Here is a 24145-nt window from a genome sequence, read left to right as displayed (position 1 = left end):
ATTTCGGTTGGTTCGTCACTTTTACTTCCATTTTTTTCGGAAGAATGTCGGGAGTGAGAATTGCACTCGTGATCTCTGCGTGAGAGGTATGGATCTTCTTCTTCTTCTTCAATGGCACTAACGTTCCAAGAGGAACTTCGCCGTCTCAACGTAGTATTACTTGCGTCATTTTTATTAGTACTTAGTTGAGATTTCTATGCCAAATAACACGCCTTGAATGCATTCTGAGTGGCAAGCTCTAGAATACGCGTGATCACAGTGCAAGTCGGAGGAAATTTCTTTGACGAAAAATTCCCCCGACCAGAACGGGAATCGAACCCGAACACCCGGCATGTTAGTTATGACGCTAACCACTCGGCCAAGGGAGCACATGAGAGGTATGGATACTAGGTGTTATTATGAATATGTACCACGATACTGTCATGTCACGGAGAAAAACAGGTATATTTGTCACTTGTGTTTTAGACGGTGAAAGCTTGTTACGCGGAATGGAGTAAATTTAGTTTCGTATTTATTTAGCTTTTTTGCTAACATTTTGAATCTTGTCTTGTCTTGTTTAGGAAAGATAAGACAAACAAACAGCAATTTACCCGCTTGGTGGCATTTTTAGACGAAATCCTGACGTATCCAGAGGACGTAAATTTGTTTATTTGGACTCAGACGATCATTATGGTTGATAATGTATAATATTGATTTGTTGATATTTTAAGTATTGAATAATAACCGTGAAGTTTTTCCAACATTGTTTTGAAGAATATCAAAAAAGTTAAAAATAGATTTAAGAGCCAAATAAACTGCAAAGTTTAATGTTTCTTAAAAACAAAGAACTGAACTGAACTGATAATAAGCTTCAAACAAGGAAAAAAAGAGTCTATTATTGCAAAGCATTCTCAAGATACTGTTTTGAAATTCTTTTTTCATAATTTTGAAATCCGTCTAAAGAAAATCTGCAGCTTTTAGAAAATTCTTTGAAATCCATCAGATGTTTTATATGAAGATTATGTTTCTGACCGATGCTGTTGACCAGTTTCTGTTTAAATAATTAAATCGAACCTCGTGTCCCGTATATCAAATTTCAAGAGAATAGGAAGGATAAAAAGATTGAAATTCAGAATCCCATATGGGTGTAGCTCAGATTATACTTATCGTGAGGTGGTTAAATTCGGGTTTTCTATGAGCTAAAGAAGGTATTATTTTTCAACAAAATTGTAGAAATGGTTCTCACAAAATGATTCTAACCTTGACTTATATTAAATGCTTCTCACTGTTCAACCGAGAAAGACAGAGATGATCATTATTATACGTAATAGTCATGTTTTATCTCAAGAGTAATTTATAGAAAAAGAAAGAAAAATTACATTCCCATATGTTCAACAACTATATTATTCACTAGCAACCAAGTATTCCTCCTAATATTTAAACCAGCGTTCGATTCAGCAAACCAACGCACCAAACAAATGAATCATGGAATGAGCCGGAATAGTTGGCATTAAAATAAAGAATCATCGAGGTATAATCGCAAACTTGTCACTCTAAAACATACGCTTAATTAAATGGAATATTATCTCATACATGGTATTAATTTTACCTACATAACGTTCAAACGGCCGAAATTCTGAAACCGACATAACGTTCAAACGCCCGAAATTATGCAATTGACATGTCTCTTATAAACGGGAATGAACTCTTTCACTTCACGGAGTTTATTTTTACACGCAACTGTCCGTGACAATGATGATAGACACAAACAGATTAAGTGAAGTGTAAGTGACGTGAAAGCGTACGTGGCAGTGATGTTCGTGATCAGGCCCATCATTTCACTCTTCCCAGTCAAATTGTCCTCATTGCATTTTGAAGTGACTTCCCCCAAAACGAATTCGTTCCTCTCTTTCTCTCTCTCATCTACGTGTGCATGCATCGATGTTTGAGTTCAACGTGGTTTGACAAACGCTACAGGTGAGCGTTTGGTTGTATCGTACACGAAAATTATTCACGCGTATAAAACAACGTGCAGTGTGTGTGCGCTATTTTGCTCACTATTTACTAATACTAACGCGAGGATCATACTTGATAAATGTCTAAGTTCGTTGGTTTGACTTCACGATGGGTAGACAATAACCGTCCATTGATGGGGTAACTTCTTTTTTTTTTGAAATCATGTTTTCGTTCCTCTTTATATGTACGTAAAAATAAGATTGCTTACGCGGGTATAAAATTAGTTTCAGGGGGAAATGGAAGCGTGGATTGAAGTCAGTTGAATGAAGAGGCAGATTTGTATTCATTAGTCGAGTCGAGTCAGTCAGCCAGTCATCCTCGCTAGTCAACGCCGGAGCTGCGATTTGTCGTGAGAACCAAGTGATGGTACTCACAGAAAGGTAAGCAACAAATTTTGTACTACGATTATCTTTGGTGACCATCCCAAAGCCAGTCCAATAGTGTGAGAAGAGTATTATCACAACACTAACACATGGTGAACTTCTACTTGACAGCAGAAATCCAAGCTCCTTGGTGAGTGTCCTGTTGCTGAAATGTCAGAATAGTGCGACACTCAAAAGTCTAGCTGATGGTTTGATGTTTGGCGATATTCACACATTCGCCTCTTTGTGTTCGTTCTTCACGACCAGGGATGCCAGATGTAAATATACAGTTTCATTTTAATTACAATTTGAAGAATTTTGTATTTTCTTTTCATCTTTTCAGATGGCCTTAACGTTTTTATTGGCACTTCGCCAACTCTACGTAGTATTACACATGTCCTTCGTATTAGTACTTAGTACTTATTTTGAAACCCGTTCGACTTCGATTTTTTTTACCAAATTTGTTTCTCATCATTGCAAGGATGCTAAATTTGTAGACATGTTCGCAATTGATTCAACACAATCCTGTCTATCCTGTTGCAGACTTATATTTTCAGTTGCAGACTGCAGGGATATGGTATTTCTTCTCTTTATGACTTGATTCCCTGCGCTAACAACCCCTTTTTTCATACATTACTTTGCTATTCTCGCAGTTACAAAAATATCTGCCATTTATACACATCAACGTTTCAGATTTTTGACGAAATCTGAAACTTTGATGTGTATAAATGACATCTCTGGAGGTGAGGACATTTATTCTGACAAAGGCCAACACGAAAACAAAAAGTCATCAAGGATTTTTGTATACATAATACATCAAAAAAATTTGTGTACAATGGCTCTCTGGGTTGACCGCTACCGACAGCGCCAGCTGTCCAAACTGTACTACCACAAAACGCAAGTTACGCATCTGATTAATATTTGCTACCAGGGAGACTTCCCGCATGTTCTACGGTCCTTCCAGGCCAGTAAGAAAACTCGCATCATGTGTCTGTTGCGGAAACTTTACCAACCGGGCGCGGAACGGCTACGCAATGAGATAATGAACTTCACAACGCCCACGAACCGAAAGATGGAAATCAGGACCATCAGCAGTAATTACCACATGGAGTTGAATTCATCGGTTGTCGGGATATATAACAGGGTGGTCGTGTCGGATTTGATCAAGCAAATTGATCCCAGTGAATATGAGACTCGTCTTGTCCGAGGTGGATTAGTTGACCAAAGATACTCAGGATGCGCTGAGAAGAACCATTGAAAAGTATTTGTCTACGTGCAGATTGATTTTGTGCGCCAATTCTACTCCACGGGTTATTCCCGCGGTTAGGAGTCGTTGCTTGGGAATAAGGAGGAAATCTTGGGAGGATATTCTTAAAATTTTAAATGTAAGATTGTCATTTGTTCGTTTCTTGAATGTAACAACACTATTTGTATTTCAGCACATTTCTTCGGAGCTAGCGAAAAGAATTATGCTATCCTTATGCTGGAAGCTTGCAAGGTACAACACTAAGCGTTCACGGTCAACTAAGAGGAGCCGGAAATCGACTGGCCAATATTCCATCGAAAAATCGCCAATCAGATTTCCCTCGAACAAAGTCCACAGAAGCTGGAAGTGGTGAAGGAACAGCTGTACCAGCTGCTATCACAAGGCGTTCTATTGAACTTTATAATCTGTGGATTGGTACCGAATCTGATTAAAAATTGCGATATGAGTCTGAAGACGCCAACGTTGAATTTTTCCGGGCATTATGAACACCGGATGTAGCAAGGAAGCAAACATATATTCCATCTGGAAGTGTTCGTGGCGCAGTTTGTGGCACTGTATAAGAAGTTTCTCAATAAAGCCTCAATGGAAGTGGATGATTTTTGAGCGATTCTTTGAGATCGCAATTCGTTTTCTTTCGTTTTATGAAAAAATAAAATTTTTGTGTTCATCTCACGTTTATTAACTAATCGGATCGGATCGTTTTCATGGTTCGCAAATAATTATGAAATGGTAAATTTATCAATATACTTAAATACCATTTCATTCAAAAACCATTATGCTGCACCATGTTTATTTTTAAATTATATTTAATGTAACTTTTAAAGTTCTGACACCATAATATTTTTTATTATAAATGTCTGTTCGTTTTGACTACAAGAAATAAATATTCGCTCGGTTAATCGAATTCTGAAAGACAATTATTCGAATGAATATTGGCCCCACGATTAATAAAAAATCGAATAAACGAAAAATTTAGACACCTCTAACAACAACAACAACTTCTACTTCAACAAACTAATTTAAACAACCGTCGCGATTGTCAAAAATGATTGGAACTGTCTGATCACTCACATTTCTACTACCATCATAGGCCACAATCACCGCTCTCGTAACGTAAAGTTGAAAACAGAGCGATCGGCAGTGAGAGGCATTGGAACCAACCGTCATTTGGTTAGGTGCCAGAAACAAAAAAGTGAGTATCACTACTGAATATTTGGATCTCACGCGCCGTGAGATCCAAATACGTCTTCATTTTTCACCTTCGAAGATTTCGGGCCCTGAAAATTATTGAGAAAGTAGGGTTAGTAAGTAAGGTAAGGGTTTTCGCTTTCCATAGATCCGCCCATACGTTTTAATTTATGCTGTATTGATCTCCAAATAATCCATATGGAACAAATCATTCATCCCTACACTGATGGGCCACCTCGTTATTTCTTGAATTTCTCCCATTTATTTCGTTCAAACTAAAGTACACACTCTGTAGTCTTTTTTTAAATCTTATTTTTATAATTTTTCATGGTTTACTCATGGAATACTGAAAAGTTCTGAAAATTGTATTGATAAACAAACAGTGACAAAACAAAGTGCCCACTTCATTCTGTACCGGGAAAAAAATAATTAAAGTAAATTGAAAAACATTTTAATAATTAATGTGTCCTCCTTTGGGCTACAGAATCTGCTGCAAGAGCTTCGGCATGCTCTCCACGCGGTTATTCAGGTGCTGTGGATCCTGCTCTCCCTCATCGCGCTTCAGGGCATCAGAATAGTTATTTTTATTGGTGAAACTAGTTTTGTCAACCCTGGCAAATTATCAATGAGCGCGGTGCGATTCACCGCAAAACATCACGAACCCCAAATTATCGGATACACAATGGAATTGCATTCGAAATCACTACGTTCTCCATTTTTTCTACTGAATCAAATATGATCTCGTACACCAGGTCGAGCCGATTGCTTCAAAACATGTCAAAATGTTAAAACATGAGCAATCTTGGGGTCTTCGATGAAAACTTATCGATTTTCGAAATGAATACTTTTGTCACTGTTTTTTATCAATGCAAATTATTCTTTAGTTTCTTCAAGTAAAATTCCTATTTTCAGTATTCGATAATGTATGTAGCTCAAATTATTTTTTGTCATTTCTCAATAGATAAATTCAAAAAAAAATCAGATTTTTTTTCAAAAACTCTAAATAGACATTCAGGTAAAACAGCCTCAAACTCGAGGACGTTTAGTAAATTCAATTAAAAAAAAAACATCAGAAAGAGCCAGAGACGTCGAAGATAAGCGGAACAGGAAAAGTTCTCGAGAATCATCCGTAACAGAATCATTCCTTCTAAATCATCCAAACTAATTTTCAAACATGCTTACTGGTGGAACATGGCTTCAACAATTCAGCCAGTAAAATCAGCTAAACATCGTTGAATTTCCCCCAAATGGCAAAAAATTCAACACTCGCGTAATTTTAAGAAAATCGCACAAAAACAATAACGGAAAAAAATCGCGTCAGAAATAATCCAGTGTATCATAAATTCGTAAGATCATACTTGTACATCCAATTATACGAACCAGGGTTCGACAAAGTCATATTCAACTGAGGATAGTTAGGGGAGTATGAAGCAATCCGCCTTCGCATTCAATTGGAAATGAGTTTTTGCTTCTACCAGCAGTTTCTCCGCCAACATTACCCAATAGTCATTCGGGCGTTCAATTGAATATCTCATTTTATTCTTCCCTGTCAAATGGACTTCATTGCATATTGAAATGATCTTACGATGAACATAATCTTACGGAAAAACCCAAAAAAAAACATATAGTTTATCCCCAACTTAAAAAAAACAACATCAAGCTCAATTGTCCCATGTTGATATTCTATTCATAACTGTCCCACCATGTTTTTTTGTAGATCAATATCGAATAAGTCGGTTCAAGTACAAGAATTTCATGCCACACTTCCAGCAGGCCTAATGCACCCTTTTCTGGTTTGGATGAACGAACTAATTCTCAAACAAATAAGAAAAAGTTTAACAGAACACACCTTGTTAGCGAATGCCTGATAACAATATTGAAGAAACTAAAGAATAATTTGCATTGATAAAAAACAGTGACAAAAGTATTCACTTCGAAAATCGATAAGTTTTCATCGAAGACCCCAAGATGGCTCATGTTTTGACATTTTAACATGTTTTGGAGCAATCGGCTCGACCTGATGCACGAGATCACATTTGCTTCAGTAGTAAAAACGGAGAACGTAGAAAGCAATTCCATTGTGTATCCAATAATTTGGGGTTCGTGATGTTTCGCGGTGAATCGCACCGCGCTCATTGATAATTTTTGGACGATTCTCGGTGCCAGGGTTGACAAAACTAGTTTCACCAATAACAATAACAATATTTTGATGCCCTGAAGTGCGATGGGGAAGAGCAGGACCACAAGACCTGAAGAACCGCGTGGAGAGCATGCCGATGCTCTTGCAGCAGATTTATATTCTGCGGAGGTGTTGCAGATCACTCATTTCTTCATAAAACGATGTTTCTATGCATAATCCTTCGGAAAAACTCAACAAAAAAATTGTTTGTTCTCAATATATCAAAAAACAACATCAAGTTCAATTGTCCCATGTCGATAATCTAGGCATAACAGTCCCACCATGAATTTTTAAACCCGTAGTCAAGCTTGATTGATTCAGTGAGGGGATCTCATCACATTTCATTGCTAAGTTGCTAAACTGAAATGCTTAAAGTTTTTGTTAGACAAATATGCGAGAAAACTTTGATTGCGTTTTTCTCAGTTGCTGATTTTGGAACATGGGACAACTATGCGTAGAATGGCAGTTTACAACTGTCATGTTGTTATTATTTTTTTGCTTTTTTCTATACCTACCACTACATATATACATTGCGCATGTATCGATCTTCGAGTTCACGATGATTAAACAATGAAGTGGTCCATTAAAGGTGTAACTACTTTTTGGCATCAGAAATCAAGTTTTCGTTTCACTCAATATAGACGTTGAAACAAGCTTGTGCACGCGGGTTGAATCAAAAGACAGATTTGTATTCATTCGTCACGTCATTTAGAATAACCATTTACTAGAATAGTTGATTGGTCATCGTCACTCTTAACGCTCGTCAATTCATTTCTAGTCAATTCAATTCATGGTACATGGTACCATGGTACAACTTTTTTTTTAACCCTCTCACTTCAAGAGCAATATTGAATTCTAGTTATTATTTTTTTTCTCCGTTTAATTTTTGTTTTATTGTTAAAAGATAGATGAACAAATAATGATATAATGGAAAGTAAAAATATTCCTTGGTTTAATTTTTACGGAACTCGAAAAAACGTCCGAAATTCGTGTCTCTACACTAGAATACCCCCTTAAGGGAAGGGCCTGCTTTAGGTTTCTAAAAAGCATTTTTACTCATTTTTGTGAGGGAAAAACTAAATTGAGCTCTGCAAAATCAAACTAAGCATTTTCAGAAAACATTGATTGTTTGGAAATCCCAAAAAACATTTTATCCAACAATTTATTTAGATCGTATCGAATTCCTCAGACAAATATTTCTCTCCACTAACCTATATGCGAAGCCTGATATTAGGCAAAAATTTAAATGTATGTACTAAAACTAATTTCACTTAAAACCAATGTAACTGAGCCAGAACAAACAAAGAAATGTGAGAAAAACGAGGCTCGCAGTAAGCTGTTGTATTGGCGGCACCAAACCAAACTCGTTTTCTTTTTTTTTCCCCTCAATGGCACTAACGTTCCTGGGAGAACTTCGCCGTTTCAACGTAGTATTACTTGAGTAATATTTATCAGTCCTTAGTTGAAATTTCTATGATGAATAATGCGTTCTGAGTGGGAAGCTCTAGAATACGCGTGTACTAGTGAAGGTCGAAAGAACTTTCTTTGACGAAAAATTTCACGGTCAGAATATAAACCCAACCCGAACCCCCGACATGATAATGCTTGACGCTAACCACTCGACCACGGGAGCACAATACTCGTTCTTTCTCTACTGTAAAAGCGTTGGCAAATTTTCTCCTATTCATTTGATTGTTTCGCCAGTAGTTAGAAGAAAGTTTAAGTCCAGAGACAGAGTCAAAAAGGACCAAACTTTCCTTTAAACTTTCGATTAAACATTATACATCCATAAATTAAAACATTGTCAATATAGAGATGAACAAATAACACTTTATTTTCTTCATCCTCCAGGATATGTATGCCTCCTGCATGCCGTTCGAATCGTGTTGCTATGTGACACAAGAAAACCGTAATTATATCGCCACCAGTGTATATCATCAATAAATACTGTGAACCCCTTTTACTGTCACTTTATGTGTGATAGCTTCTCTTTTTGCGCTACCAGAAGGTCATTCTCTACTTCGTGCTTCGCGGCGGGAATTGTTGGGGGTCTTTCAGAAAACAATTTTGGATTTTCAATATAAATATCGTGTGCGCCCAACAAAACTATATCATTCATTCAGCTAACTTTAATTCGACCAATTCGGTTTCTAGTAAATCAAAACATAATGGCGTTACAGGTAAGAAAATTCGCTTTCTGGCTTAGCGACATGTTGTGAATTGAACGGAAATGCCCCATGAGGGTGGTAGTGTAAATGTGAAAATATGTGAAAATAAGCGTGCCTAATTGTTATCTTTTCATAGATTGTTGCTCTGTTAGCCGGCCTGGCCTGTGTTAGCGCTGGATACATTCAAGCCGATCATGGTCATTACTCGTCTGCTCCAGCAGTGAGCTACAGCTCGGTTACTCACCATGCCTCCCCGAAGGTGGCCGTGGCCAAAACCGTGGAATATGCTCAACCAGCCGTCCACTATACCGTTCCACAGTCATACGCCGTTCATGAACCATCAGTTCTTAAGACTGTGGTTGCCCAGCCAACTTATACCTACGGTCATGCTGCACCACTCGCTTACAGCGCCCCAGCCAAGACACTGGCTTATGCTCCTGTCGCCAAGACCATTGTTGCTCAACCCGCTTACACCAATGTCTACGCAACACAACCAGCATACACGAAGACCCTTGTACAGCAACCGTCCTATGCTTACACCCAAGCTGCCCCACTCGTGAAGAACTTGGAATATACCAACACCCTGTCCTATGCTCCTCTCGCCAAGACCATCGTATCCCAGCCAGCCTACACCAAGGTTTACAACGCTGAACCAGCATATACCAAGACCATCGTTGCTCAACCAGCTTATTCTTACGCACAAGCTGCTCCTATTGTGAAGAACTTGCAATACTCCACCGGATTGTCTTACGCTCCTCTTGCCAAGACTATTGTGGCTCAGCCATCTTACTCGAAGGTATACGCCGCTCAACCAACCTATGCCCAAACTGTCGTCGCTCAGCCATCATACGCCAAGACCCTTGTCTCGGAGCCAATCTACGCTCATGCCGCCCCAGCTGGCCACGTTTCTCAGGTCAGCTACGCCGATAACAGCGCTCACTACGGATGGTAAATTTATCTCGATGATAACATACGTGATAATATGATACAAAATGTGATCGGCAAAACTGCCAAATATATTGAGTTATCGATTGAATACATCTTACAAAATTGTTGAAAACATTGTATATTTCATTTCAATCTAATCTGATCCGAACAATTTCAATACACTGAATAAGTGGTAAATGATGGTTCATGAAGATATTTTTAGCGAACTAAGTTCAACTTTCGATTTTCGTTTAAAATCTTTTCAAAATAATAGATAAAACTTCGTTTCCCAAATGGTGGCACTAGTCTAGTGATTTGATGGCAGAAAACCGGTTTTGGGCAAACCCTTTAGATGGTTCATATATGCTTACGCGTTGAATGTAATTGTCAAGAGTATGGCGGTTCTTAGCATTCCCTTGGAATAAACAACCGAATTACATCCAGACCGATTTGTTCACTAAGAAAAGAGATGGCATTACGGAACTTAGGCGTCGTGCACAAATTACGTAACGCTAAAAATCCGGATTTTGGACCCCCTTCCCCATACGTAACGCAATTTCCTATCTCTAATACACAGTAAGTAACGCAACCTCGACTCCCTCCCTCCCCCTTCTCGCGTTACATAATTTGTGCACGAGGCCTTAACGCAATCGTTTTATCTAATTAGCAAGGCTCTGCATAGTCATAGCCAACAGAGTATAATCAGCTGACTATCTGATGGCTTTTGGCTTCTTCACGCAGTTCCTCCGCCAAAACGACTAAACAGTCAGTCGGGCGTTTAGTCGCTATCTTCCTCTACCGACTCGACTATATCGGGTCTGATCACGAACGTCACTTCACGGTGAAAACGAAGTGAATTGTATACAACCTTATTACGACTGTCACCGTGTGTGTAGAATCCGGAAGAGTTCATCCGTCGTGACAACGTTGACGAACTAGGTGTTATTTTTTTTTCTTTATTATAGTGACTTTCAACACATTTCGGTTGGTTCGTCACTTTTACTTCCATTTTTTTCGGAAGAATGTCGGGAGTGAGAATTGAACTCGTGATCTCTGCGTGAGAGGTATGGATCTTCTTCTTCTTCTTCAATGGCACTAACGTTCCAAGAGGAACTTCGCCGTCTCAACGTAGTATTACTTGCGTCATTTTTATTAGTACTTAGTTGAGATTTCTATGCCAAATAACACGCCTTGAATGCATTCTGAGTGGCAAGCTCTAGAATACGCGTGATCACAGTGCAAGTCGGAGGAAATTTCTTTGACGAAAAATTCCCCCGACCAGAACGGGAATCGAACCCGAACACCCGGCATGTTAGTTATGACGCTAACCACTCGGCCAAGGGAGCACATGAGAGGTATGGATACTAGGTGTTATTATGAATATGTACCACGATACTGTCATGTCACGGAGAAAAACAGGTATATTTGTCACTTGTGTTTTAGACGGTGAAAGCTTGTTACGCGGAATGGAGTAAATTTAGTTTCGTATTTATTTAGCTTTTTTGCTAACATTTTGAATCTTGTCTTGTCTTGTTTAGGAAAGATAAGACAAACAAACAGCAATTTACCCGCTTGGTGGCATTTTTAGACGAAATCCTGACGTATCCAGAGGACGTAAATTTGTTTATTTGGACTCAGACGATCATTATGGTTGATAATGTATAATATTGATTTGTTGATATTTTAAGTATTGAATAATAACCGTGAAGTTTTTCCAACATTGTTTTGAAGAATATCAAAAAAGTTAAAAATAGATTTAAGAGCCAAATAAACTGCAAAGTTTAATGTTTCTTAAAAACAAAGAACTGAACTGAACTGATAATAAGCTTCAAACAAGGAAAAAAAGAGTCTATTATTGCAAAGCATTCTCAAGATACTGTTTTGAAATTCTTTTTTCATAATTTTGAAATCCGTCTAAAGAAAATCTGCAGCTTTTAGAAAATTCTTTGAAATCCATCAGATGTTTTATATGAAGATTATGTTTCTGACCGATGCTGTTGACCAGTTTCTGTTTAAATAATTAAATCGAACCTCGTGTCCCGTATATCAAATTTCAAGAGAATAGGAAGGATAAAAAGATTGAAATTCAGAATCCCATATGGGTGTAGCTCAGATTATACTTATCGTGAGGTGGTTAAATTCGGGTTTTCTATGAGCTAAAGAAGGTATTATTTTTCAACAAAATTGTAGAAATGGTTCTCACAAAATGATTCTAACCTTGACTTATATTAAATGCTTCTCACTGTTCAACCGAGAAAGACAGAGATGATCATTATTATACGTAATAGTCATGTTTTATCTCAAGAGTAATTTATAGAAAGAGAAAGAAAAATTACATTCCCATATGTTCAACAACTATATTATTCACTAGCAACCAAGTATTCCTCCTAATATTTAAACCAGCGTTCGATTCAGCAAACCAACGCACCAAACAAATGAATCATGGAATGAGCCGGAATAGTTGGCATTAAAATAAAGAATCATCGAGGTATAATCGCAAACTTGTCACTCTAAAACATACGCTTAATTAAATGGAATATTATCTCATACATGGTATTAATTTTACCTACATAACGTTCAAACGGCCGAAATTCTGAAACCGACATAACGTTCAAACGCCCGAAATTATGCAATTGACATGTCTCTTATAAACGGGAATGAACTCTTTCACTTCACGGAGTTTATTTTTACACGCAACTGTCCGTGACAATGATGATAGACACAAACAGATTAAGTGAAGTGTAAGTGACGTGAAAGCGTACGTGGCAGTGATGTTCGTGATCAGGCCCATCATTTCACTCTTCCCAGTCAAATTGTCCTCATTGCATTTTGAAGTGACTTCCCCCAAAACGAATTCGTTCCTCTCTTTCTCTCTCTCATCTACGTGTGCATGCATCGATGTTTGAGTTCAACGTGGTTTGACAAACGCTACAGGTGAGCGTTTGGTTGTATCGTACACGAAAATTATTCACGCGTATAAAACAACGTGCAGTGTGTGTGCGCTATTTTGCTCACTATTTACTAATACTAACGCGAGGATCATACTTGATAAATGTCTAAGTTCGTTGGTTTGACTTCACGATGGGTAGACAATAACCGTCCATTGATGGGGTAACTTCTTTTTTTTTTGAAATCATGTTTTCGTTCCTCTTTATATGTACGTAAAAATAAGATTGCTTACGCGGGTATAAAATTAGTTTCAGGGGGAAATGGAAGCGTGGATTGAAGTCAGTTGAATGAAGAGGCAGATTTGTATTCATTAGTCGAGTCGAGTCAGTCAGCCAGTCATCCTCGCTAGTCAACGCCGGAGCTGCGATTTGTCGTGAGAACCAAGTGATGGTACTCACAGAAAGGTAAGCAACAAATTTTGTACTACGATTATCTTTGGTGACCATCCCAAAGCCAGTCCAATAGTGTGAGAAGAGTATTATCACAACACTAACACATGGTGAACTTCTACTTGACAGCAGAAATCCAAGCTCCTTGGTGAGTGTCCTGTTGCTGAAATGTCAGAATAGTGCGACACTCAAAAGTCTAGCTGATGGTTTGATGTTTGGCGATATTCACACATTCGCCTCTTTGTGTTCGTTCTTCACGACCAGGGATGCCAGATGTAAATATACAGTTTCATTTTAATTACAATTTGAAGAATTTTGTATTTTCTTTTCATCTTTTCAGATGGCCTTAACGTTTTTATTGGCACTTCGCCAACTCTACGTAGTATTACACATGTCCTTCGTATTAGTACTTAGTACTTATTTTGAAACCCGTTCGACTTCGATTTTTTTTACCAAATTTGTTTCTCATCATTGCAAGGATGCTAAATTTGTAGACATGTTCGCAATTGATTCAACACAATCCTGTCTATCCTGTTGCAGACTTATATTTTCAGTTGCAGACTGCAGGGATATGGTATTTCTTCTCTTTATGACTTGATTCCCTGCGCTAACAACCCCTTTTTTCATACATTACTTTGCTATTCTCGCAGTTACAAAAATATCTGCCATTTATACACATCAACGTTTCAGATTTTTGACGAAATCTGAAACTTTGATGTGTATAAATGACATCTCTGGAGGTGAGGACATTTATTCTGACAAAGGCCAACACGAAAACAAAAAGTCATCAAGGATTTTTGTATACATAATACATCAAAAAAATTTGTGTACAATGGCTCTCTGGGTTGACCGCTACCGACAGCGCCAGCTGTCCAAACTGTACTACCACAAAACGCAAGTTACGCATCTGATTAATATTTGCTACCAGGGAGACTTCCCGCATGTTCTACGGTCCTTCCAGGCCAGTAAGAAAACTCGCATCATGTGTCTGTTGCGGAAACTTTACCAACCGGGCGCGGAACGGCTACGCAATGAGATAATGAACTTCACAACGCCCACGAACCGAAAGATGGAAATCAGGACCATCAGCAGTAATTACCACATGGAGTTGAATTCATCGGTTGTCGGGATATATAACAGGGTGGTCGTGTCGGATTTGATCAAGCAAATTGATCCCAGTGAATATGAGACTCGTCTTGTCCGAGGTGGATTAGTTGACCAAAGATACTCAGGATGCGCTGAGAAGAACCATTGAAAAGTATTTGTCTACGTGCAGATTGATTTTGTGCGCCAATTCTACTCCACGGGTTATTCCCGCGGTTAGGAGTCGTTGCTTGGGAATAAGGAGGAAATCTTGGGAGGATATTCTTAAAATTTTAAATGTAAGATTGTCATTTGTTCGTTTCTTGAATGTAACAACACTATTTGTATTTCAGCACATTTCTTCGGAGCTAGCGAAAAGAATTATGCTATCCTTATGCTGGAAGCTTGCAAGGTACAACACTAAGCGTTCACGGTCAACTAAGAGGAGCCGGAAATCGACTGGCCAATATTCCATCGAAAAATCGCCAATCAGATTTCCCTCGAACAAAGTCCACAGAAGCTGGAAGTGGTGAAGGAACAGCTGTACCAGCTGCTATCACAAGGCGTTCTATTGAACTTTATAATCTGTGGATTGGTACCGAATCTGATTAAAAATTGCGATATGAGTCTGAAGACGCCAACGTTGAATTTTTCCGGGCATTATGAACACCGGATGTAGCAAGGAAGCAAACATATATTCCATCTGGAAGTGTTCGTGGCGCAGTTTGTGGCACTGTATAAGAAGTTTCTCAATAAAGCCTCAATGGAAGTGGATGATTTTTGAGCGATTCTTTGAGATCGCAATTCGTTTTCTTTCGTTTTATGAAAAAATAAAATTTTTGTGTTCATCTCACGTTTATTAACTAATCGGATCGGATCGTTTTCATGGTTCGCAAATAATTATGAAATGGTAAATTTATCAATATACTTAAATACCATTTCATTCAAAAACCATTATGCTGCACCATGTTTATTTTTAAATTATATTTAATGTAACTTTTAAAGTTCTGACACCATAATATTTTTTATTATAAATGTCTGTTCGTTTTGACTACAAGAAATAAATATTCGCTCGGTTAATCGAATTCTGAAAGACAATTATTCGAATGAATATTGGCCCCACGATTAATAAAAAATCGAATAAACGAAAAATTTAGACACCTCTAACAACAACAACAACTTCTACTTCAACAAACTAATTTAAACAACCGTCGCGATTGTCAAAAATGATTGGAACTGTCTGATCACTCACATTTCTACTACCATCATAGGCCACAATCACCGCTCTCGTAACGTAAAGTTGAAAACAGAGCGATCGGCAGTGAGAGGCATTGGAACCAACCGTCATTTGGTTAGGTGCCAGAAACAAAAAAGTGAGTATCACTACTGAATATTTGGATCTCACGCGCCGTGAGATCCAAATACGTCTTCATTTTTCACCTTCGAAGATTTCGGGCCCTGAAAATTATTGAGAAAGTAGGGTTAGTAAGTAAGGTAAGGGTTTTCGCTTTCCATAGATCCGCCCATACGTTTTAATTTATGCTGTATTGATCTCCAAATAATCCATATGGAACAAATCATTCATCCCTACACTGATGGGCCACCTCGTTATTTCTTGAATTTCTCCCATTTATTTCGTTCAAACTAAAGTACACACTCTGTAGTCTTTTTTTAAATCTTATTTTTATAATTTTTCATGGTTTACTCATGGAATACTGAAAAGTTCTGAAAATTGTATTGATAAACAAACAGTGACAAAACAAAGTGCCCACTTCATTCTGTACCGGGAAAAAAATAATTAAAGTAAATTGAAAAACATTTTAATAATTAATGTGTCCTCCTTTGGGCTACAGAATCTGCTGCAAGAGCTTCGGCATGCTCTCCACGCGGTTATTCAGGTGCTGTGGATCCTGCTCTCCCTCATCGCGCTTCAGGGCATCAGAATAGTTATTTTTATTGGTGAAACTAGTTTTGTCAACCCTGGCAAATTATCAATGAGCGCGGTGCGATTCACCGCAAAACATCACGAACCCCAAATTATCGGATACACAATGGAATTGCATTCGAAATCACTACGTTCTCCATTTTTTCTACTGAATCAAATATGATCTCGTACACCAGGTCGAGCCGATTGCTTCAAAACATGTCAAAATGTTAAAACATGAGCAATCTTGGGGTCTTCGATGAAAACTTATCGATTTTCGAAGTGAATACTTTTGTCACTGTTTTTTATCAATGCAAATTATTCTTTAGTTTCTTCAAGTAAAATTCCTATTTTCAGTATTCGATAATGTATGTAGCTCAAATTATTTTTTGTCATTTCTCAATAGATAAATTCAAAAAAAAATCAGATTTTTTTTCAAAAACTCTAAATAGACATTCAGGTAAAACAGCCTCAAACTCGAGGACGTTTAGTAAATTCAATTAAAAAAAAACATCAGAAAGAGCCAGAGACGTCGAAGATAAGCGGAACAGGAAAAGTTCTCGAGAATCATCCGTAACAGAATCATTCCTTCTAAATCATCCAAACTAATTTTCAAACATGCTTACTGGTGGAACATGGCTTCAACAATTCAGCCAGTAAAATCAGCTAAACATCGTTGAATTTCCCCCAAATGGCAAAAAATTCAACACTCGCGTAATTTTAAGAAAATCGCACAAAAACAATAACGGAAAAAAATCGCGTCAGAAATAATCCAGTGTATCATAAATTCGTAAGATCATACTTGTACATCCAATTATACGAACCAGGGTTCGACAAAGTCATATTCAACTGAGGATAGTTAGGGGAGTATGAAGCAATCCGCCTTCGCATTCAATTGGAAATGAGTTTTTGCTTCTACCAGCAGTTTCTCCGCCAACATTACCCAATAGTCATTCGGGCGTTCAATTGAATATCTCATTTTATTCTTCCCTGTCAAATGGACTTCATTGCATATTGAAATGATCTTACGATGAACATAATCTTACGGAAAAACCCAAAAAAAAACATATAGTTTATCCCCAACTTAAAAAAAACAACATCAAGCTCAATTGTCCCATGTTGATATTCTATTCATAACTGTCCCACCATGTTTTTTTGTAGATCAATATCGAATAAGTCGGTTCAAGTACAAGAATTTCATGCCACACTTCCAGCAGGCCTAATGCACCCTTTTCTGGTTTGGATGAACGAACTAATTCTCAAACAAATAAGAAAAAGTTTAACAGAACACACCTTGTTAGCGAATGCCTGATAACAATATTGAAGAAACTAAAGAATAATTTGCATTGATAAAAAACAGTGACAAAAGTATTCACTTCGAAAATCGATAAGTTTTCATCGAAGACCCCAAGATGGCTCATGTTTTGACATTTTAACATGTTTTGGAGCAATCGGCTCGACCTGATGCACGAGATCACATTTGCTTCAGTAGTAAAAACGGAGAACGTAGAAAGCAATTCCATTGTGTATCCAATAATTTGGGGTTCGTGATGTTTCGCGGTGAATCGCACCGCGCTCATTGATAATTTTTGGACGATTCTCGGTGCCAGGGTTGACAAAACTAGTTTCACCAATAACAATAACAATATTTTGATGCCCTGAAGTGCGATGGGGAAGAGCAGGACCACAAGACCTGAAGAACCGCGTGGAGAGCATGCCGATGCTCTTGCAGCAGATTTATATTCTGCGGAGGTGTTGCAGATCACTCATTTCTTCATAAAACGATGTTTCTATGCATAATCCTTCGGAAAAACTCAACAAAAAAATTGTTTGTTCTCAATATATCAAAAAACAACATCAAGTTCAATTGTCCCATGTCGATAATCTAGGCATAACAGTCCCACCATGAATTTTTAAACCCGTAGTCAAGCTTGATTGATTCAGTGAGGGGATCTCATCACATTTCATTGCTAAGTTGCTAAACTGAAATGCTTAAAGTTTTTGTTAGACAAATATGCGAGAAAACTTTGATTGCGTTTTTCTCAGTTGCTGATTTTGGAACATGGGACAACTATGCGTAGAATGGCAGTTTACAACTGTCATGTTGTTATTATTTTTTTGCTTTTTTCTATACCTACCACTACATATATACATTGCGCATGTATCGATCTTCGAGTTCACGATGATTAAACAATGAAGTGGTCCATTAAAGGTGTAACTACTTTTTGGCATCAGAAATCAAGTTTTCGTTTCACTCAATATAGACGTTGAAACAAGCTTGTGCACGCGGGTTGAATCAAAAGACAGATTTGTATTCATTCGTCACGTCATTTAGAATAACCATTTACTAGAATAGTTGATTGGTCATCGTCACTCTTAACGCTCGTCAATTCATTTCTAGTCAATTCAATTCATGGTACATGGTACCATGGTACAACTTTTTTTTTAACCCTCTCACTTCAAGAGCAATATTGAATTCTAGTTATTATTTTTTTTCTCCGTTTAATTTTTGTTTTATTGTTAAAAGATAGATGAACAAATAATGATATAATGGAAAGTAAAAATATTCCTTGGTTTAATTTTTACGGAACTCGAAAAAACGTCCGAAATTCGTGTCTCTACACTAGAATACCCCCTTAAGGGAAGGGCCTGCTTTAGGTTTCTAAAAAGCATTTTTACTCATTTTTGTGAGGGAAAAACTAAATTGAGCTCTGCAAAATCAAACTAAGCATTTTCAGAAAACATTGATTGTTTGGAAATCCCAAAAAACATTTTATCCAACAATTTATTTAGATCGTATCGAATTCCTCAGACAAATATTTCTCTCCACTAACCTATATGCGAAGCCTGATATTAGGCAAAAATTTAAATGTATGTACTAAAACTAATTTCACTTAAAACCAATGTAACTGAGCCAGAACAAACAAAGAAATGTGAGAAAAACGAGGCTCGCAGTAAGCTGTTGTATTGGCGGCACCAAACCAAACTCGTTTTCTTTTTTTTTCCCCTCAATGGCACTAACGTTCCTGGGAGAACTTCGCCGTTTCAACGTAGTATTACTTGAGTAATATTTATCAGTCCTTAGTTGAAATTTCTATGATGAATAATGCGTTCTGAGTGGGAAGCTCTAGAATACGCGTGTACTAGTGAAGGTCGAAAGAACTTTCTTTGACGAAAAATTTCACGGTCAGAATATAAACCCAACCCGAACCCCCGACATGATAATGCTTGACGCTAACCACTCGACCACGGGAGCACAATACTCGTTCTTTCTCTACTGTAAAAGCGTTGGCAAATTTTCTCCTATTCATTTGATTGTTTCGCCAGTAGTTAGAAGAAAGTTTAAGTCCAGAGACAGAGTCAAAAAGGACCAAACTTTCCTTTAAACTTTCGATTAAACATTATACATCCATAAATTAAAACATTGTCAATATAGAGATGAACAAATAACACTTTATTTTCTTCATCCTCCAGGATATGTATGCCTCCTGCATGCCGTTCGAATCGTGTTGCTATGTGACACAAGAAAACCGTAATTATATCGCCACCAGTGTATATCATCAATAAATACTGTGAACCCCTTTTACTGTCACTTTATGTGTGATAGCTTCTCTTTTTGCGCTACCAGAAGGTCATTCTCTACTTCGTGCTTCGCGGCGGGAATTGTTGGGGGTCTTTCAGAAAACAATTTTGGATTTTCAATATAAATATCGTGTGCGCCCAACAAAACTATATCATTCATTCAGCTAACTTTAATTCGACCAATTCGGTTTCTAGTAAATCAAAACATAATGGCGTTACAGGTAAGAAAATTCGCTTTCTGGCTTAGCGACATGTTGTGAATTGAACGGAAATGCCCCATGAGGGTGGTAGTGTAAATGTGAAAATATGTGAAAATAAGCGTGCCTAATTGTTATCTTTTCATAGATTGTTGCTCTGTTAGCCGGCCTGGCCTGTGTTAGCGCTGGATACATTCAAGCCGATCATGGTCATTACTCGTCTGCTCCAGCAGTGAGCTACAGCTCGGTTACTCACCATGCCTCCCCGAAGGTGGCCGTGGCCAAAACCGTGGAATATGCTCAACCAGCCGTCCACTATACCGTTCCACAGTCATACGCCGTTCATGAACCATCAGTTCTTAAGACTGTGGTTGCCCAGCCAACTTATACCTACGGTCATGCTGCACCACTCGCTTACAGCGCCCCAGCCAAGACACTGGCTTATGCTCCTGTCGCCAAGACCATTGTTGCTCAACCCGCTTACACCAATGTCTACGCAACACAACCAGCATACACGAAGACCCTTGTACAGCAACCGTCCTATGCTTACACCCAAGCTGCCCCACTCGTGAAGAACTTGGAATATACCAACACCCTGTCCTATGCTCCTCTCGCCAAGACCATCGTATCCCAGCCAGCCTACACCAAGGTTTACAACGCTGAACCAGCATATACCAAGACCATCGTTGCTCAACCAGCTTATTCTTACGCACAAGCTGCTCCTATTGTGAAGAACTTGCAATACTCCACCGGATTGTCTTACGCTCCTCTTGCCAAGACTATTGTGGCTCAGCCATCTTACTCGAAGGTATACGCCGCTCAACCAACCTATGCCCAAACTGTCGTCGCTCAGCCATCATACGCCAAGACCCTTGTCTCGGAGCCAATCTACGCTCATGCCGCCCCAGCTGGCCACGTTTCTCAGGCCAGCTACGCCGATAACAGCGCTCACTACGGATGGTAAATTGATCTCGTTGATAACATACGTGATAATATGATGCAAAATGTGATCGGCAAAACTGCCACAAAAATCGAATAATAGGTTGAATACATCTTACGAAGTTGTTGAAAACATTATATTTCATTCATTTCATTTCAATCCAATCTGATCCGAACAATTCCAACTCGTTTCATAAGTGCTAAAGCATGATTCATGAAGATGATTTTAGTTACGGATTATCATTTCAAAAGCCTTTGAAAATAATGTGAAAAAACTTCGTTCCCTAACGGTCGCACCAGTCTAACGGTTTGATGCCAGAATACCGGAATACCGGAGCACGGACGCAAGCTTGACGTAGAGTTGTGTTTTTCAATGTAATTCTTCTCATTGTTCAGTAAACTATTTTTTAAACTCTTTTGAAACTCCAAATAGTGGCCCTGAAAAGGGATGTTTTTCTATGGTGATATCACTCAAACGGGTTGTAACAATTGGCGTGGTAAGATGTATCATCCGCAACTTCATTGTCCAGAATGTTCTTATTTCCCGCTTCAACATCCAAGTGTAATACAGTGAATGATGGACCAGCAGCATCCCTATGAAATTGCTACATCGACATTTCGTGCGAGAGCTTGGAAGAATCCATGCTGAAAATGGAACTGGAGGATAACTACGACTTCCAGCAAGATAATGACCCGAAGCATACTGCGAAGAGAACAGCAGCATTCCTCCGATCCTTGGTCGAGATCAAACCGCAAAGCCCAGATTTTGGACAACAAGGTGGACAAAACTTACGTTACGAACAAGCAAAACTATTTTGCTGCTTTGAAGAAGGCTTGGGACGAGCTGGACCCCCAACACCTCCGGAACCACGTGTAGAGTATGCCAAAGCATTGTCAGTTGGTTAATTGCTTGTTTCTATTTTTCTTAAATGAACCATGACTTCGCCATGACTTTTTTTATGTCATACTCTAAAAGTACCCATTTAGGAAGATAAGTGATTTTTGACGTAGGACTACGTCTTTCATTTCTATACCGGGGTGTAAAATCAAAGTTTCGAAAACGAAAGCATTACGCCGGAGACCGAGATTTTGAGCGTTAATAGCTCCTAAACAAACTGAACGAAATGGTATGATAAACACTTCATTCAAAAGATAAAATGTCTAAGCGTTATATACTTGTTACTTTTTGATCCAAAAACTTGTTTCCATAGCCTTAAAATTGCTTTCAAAACAGGCTATTGAAATCACCAATCGGAATATAAGCGAGCGCCGCTCGGAAATCCACTCAGTTATAATTGAACAGCGATTGGAGCATATTGTTGCTGTTGTGGTGAAGTTCATCATGAAAGCGCTGATGAACGGTGTCACTAAGAGCCTGTTTGTGCATCTTAGGCCAAAAGGGAATCCATCAGGAGGAGAGTGATGCCACTGAAAAGGCAACCGAGAGAGTATCAGCATCGAAAAACGGTTCCGCTTGAGGTATCGTAGCAGCCGCCACACACACACACATACACGCGCGGAATTCTTTTCATTGGGTTGCTATCCAGCATCGAGAATATTCTAGAAAGATGTCATCGTTGCTGAAAAATAATCTGCCAGTTCCCCTTGGAATTGAAGAATGCATTCGAGCGAAAGAGTTTATTTTAATGTTTTCTATCCATATAACACTGCGACCAAATACATTTGGATTATTCTTCAAGATTATTCTTCCCCATCAGTAGAATATTTTCGTATCCAATATCGGAGGCGCGCGGAAAATGTTTCGCATCGCAAAAATCATATATTTTTCAATCGATTATTGCTCAACCGCTGAAAGTTTCAAACTCAGAGAGTTCATTCGCCTCTAGTTTGCCTTCCAAATTGCCATCGTAAACCACAACTTCTCTCGATTCAATCACGGACAAAAAGCATACTTAAGCGATATTCTGGTGGTGAAACGCATCATTCTTCATGAGAACACCGACAAGACAACATCTTTCCTGGACGAGCTGGACGGCGAGGGATCGAGTGATTCATTACCTGACCTGACCTGAAATGCATTCAGTATGTTTCGAACTGTGAGGGAGCGCAGAAAAGCCGATCCATCAGGAGGAGAAGAGAAGGCGACCAAGAGAGTACCAGTATCGAAAATTGGTTCCGTTTGATGCATCGAAGTAGCCGCCACACACACACACATTTTACATAGATCTTGTTATAACTTTATTTAAACCAATTGTTTCTTTTCAGATCCGCACATGGGCTCACCAATCAAACCATCCGGCAACCACTCATTTCAGGTCCACATAACACCAAACCGGTTCTTTTCAGGACCACTTCACAACTTTGAAAGAGCTCAATTGAAGTTTTCTAAATATATATGATAATTTCATACATATACTCATCCACTCACAGTTTTACAATAAGAACTTTCACCAATCTTGCAATTTATTCATTCATCCATTCATTGAGAATTGATTCAGATGTAACTTCAAACAATTGATTTTTTTTTTGAATGGCGTTAACGTTCCCATGGAACTTTTGCCGTCTCAACGTATGCATTAACTAGCGTCATTTATTAATACTTAGTTGAGATTTCTTAAGCCAAATAACACGCCTTGAATGTATTCCGAGGGGCAAGCTCTAGAATACGCGCGACCACAGTGCAAGTCGAAGGAAATTTCTTTGACGAAAAATCCCCCGGCCAGAACGGGAATCGAACCCGAACACCCGGCATGATAATGTGAGACGCTAACCACTCGGCCACGGATGCACCACCTTCACCACCTTGAACTTCAAACAAATGATCACTAAATCAACGATAGTCCTACGTCACCCTTGCGGTTATACCACAGTTATAACCCACTTCCTGTTTTTTGTTATTCTAAAAAATAAATCAACGGTGCTGAAATGGCAAAATGATCAACTAAATATCTATTTTTACGTAGTATTGACTGGAATACCGAAAAGTTGGAAAAAAAAACTTTTGATATTGCAACAATTCTGTTTCAAATCGGGTG

The 24145-nt window shown here is 38.5% G+C and overlaps 2 protein-coding genes and 2 pseudogenes across 2 annotated transcripts; all 4 read left to right on the top strand.

The window, feature by feature from the left end:
* Nucleotides 1–3192: 3192 nt before the first annotated feature.
* LOC129765775 (replication factor C subunit 3-like) lies at nucleotides 3193–4122 on the top strand (annotated as a pseudogene).
* A 4970-nt stretch (nucleotides 4123–9092) lies between these two features.
* LOC129770435 (adhesive plaque matrix protein-like) lies at nucleotides 9093–10219 on the top strand. The gene is made up of 2 exons (XM_055773273.1): nucleotides 9093–9171; nucleotides 9296–10219. Exons 1-2 carry the CDS (start codon nucleotides 9160–9162, stop codon nucleotides 10109–10111), a joined length of 828 nt encoding a protein of 275 aa, XP_055629248.1. The 5' UTR covers nucleotides 9093–9159; the 3' UTR covers nucleotides 10112–10219.
* A 4037-nt stretch (nucleotides 10220–14256) lies between these two features.
* LOC129765774 (replication factor C subunit 3-like) lies at nucleotides 14257–15186 on the top strand (annotated as a pseudogene).
* A 4969-nt stretch (nucleotides 15187–20155) lies between these two features.
* On the top strand, nucleotides 20156–21287 carry LOC129770482 (adhesive plaque matrix protein-like). The gene is made up of 2 exons (XM_055773348.1): nucleotides 20156–20234; nucleotides 20359–21287. The coding sequence occupies exons 1-2, from the start codon at nucleotides 20223–20225 to the stop codon at nucleotides 21172–21174; spliced, it is 828 nt and encodes a 275-aa protein (XP_055629323.1). The 5' UTR covers nucleotides 20156–20222; the 3' UTR covers nucleotides 21175–21287.
* Nucleotides 21288–24145: the final 2858 nt, after the last annotated feature.

Source organism: Toxorhynchites rutilus, chromosome 2 (assembly GCF_029784135.1).
Source record: "Toxorhynchites rutilus septentrionalis strain SRP chromosome 2, ASM2978413v1, whole genome shotgun sequence".
NCBI lineage: Eukaryota > Metazoa > Arthropoda > Insecta > Diptera > Culicidae > Toxorhynchites > Toxorhynchites rutilus.
The sequence above is the reverse complement of the archived record's forward strand: the minus strand, read 5'-3'. Positions and strand labels throughout refer to the sequence as shown.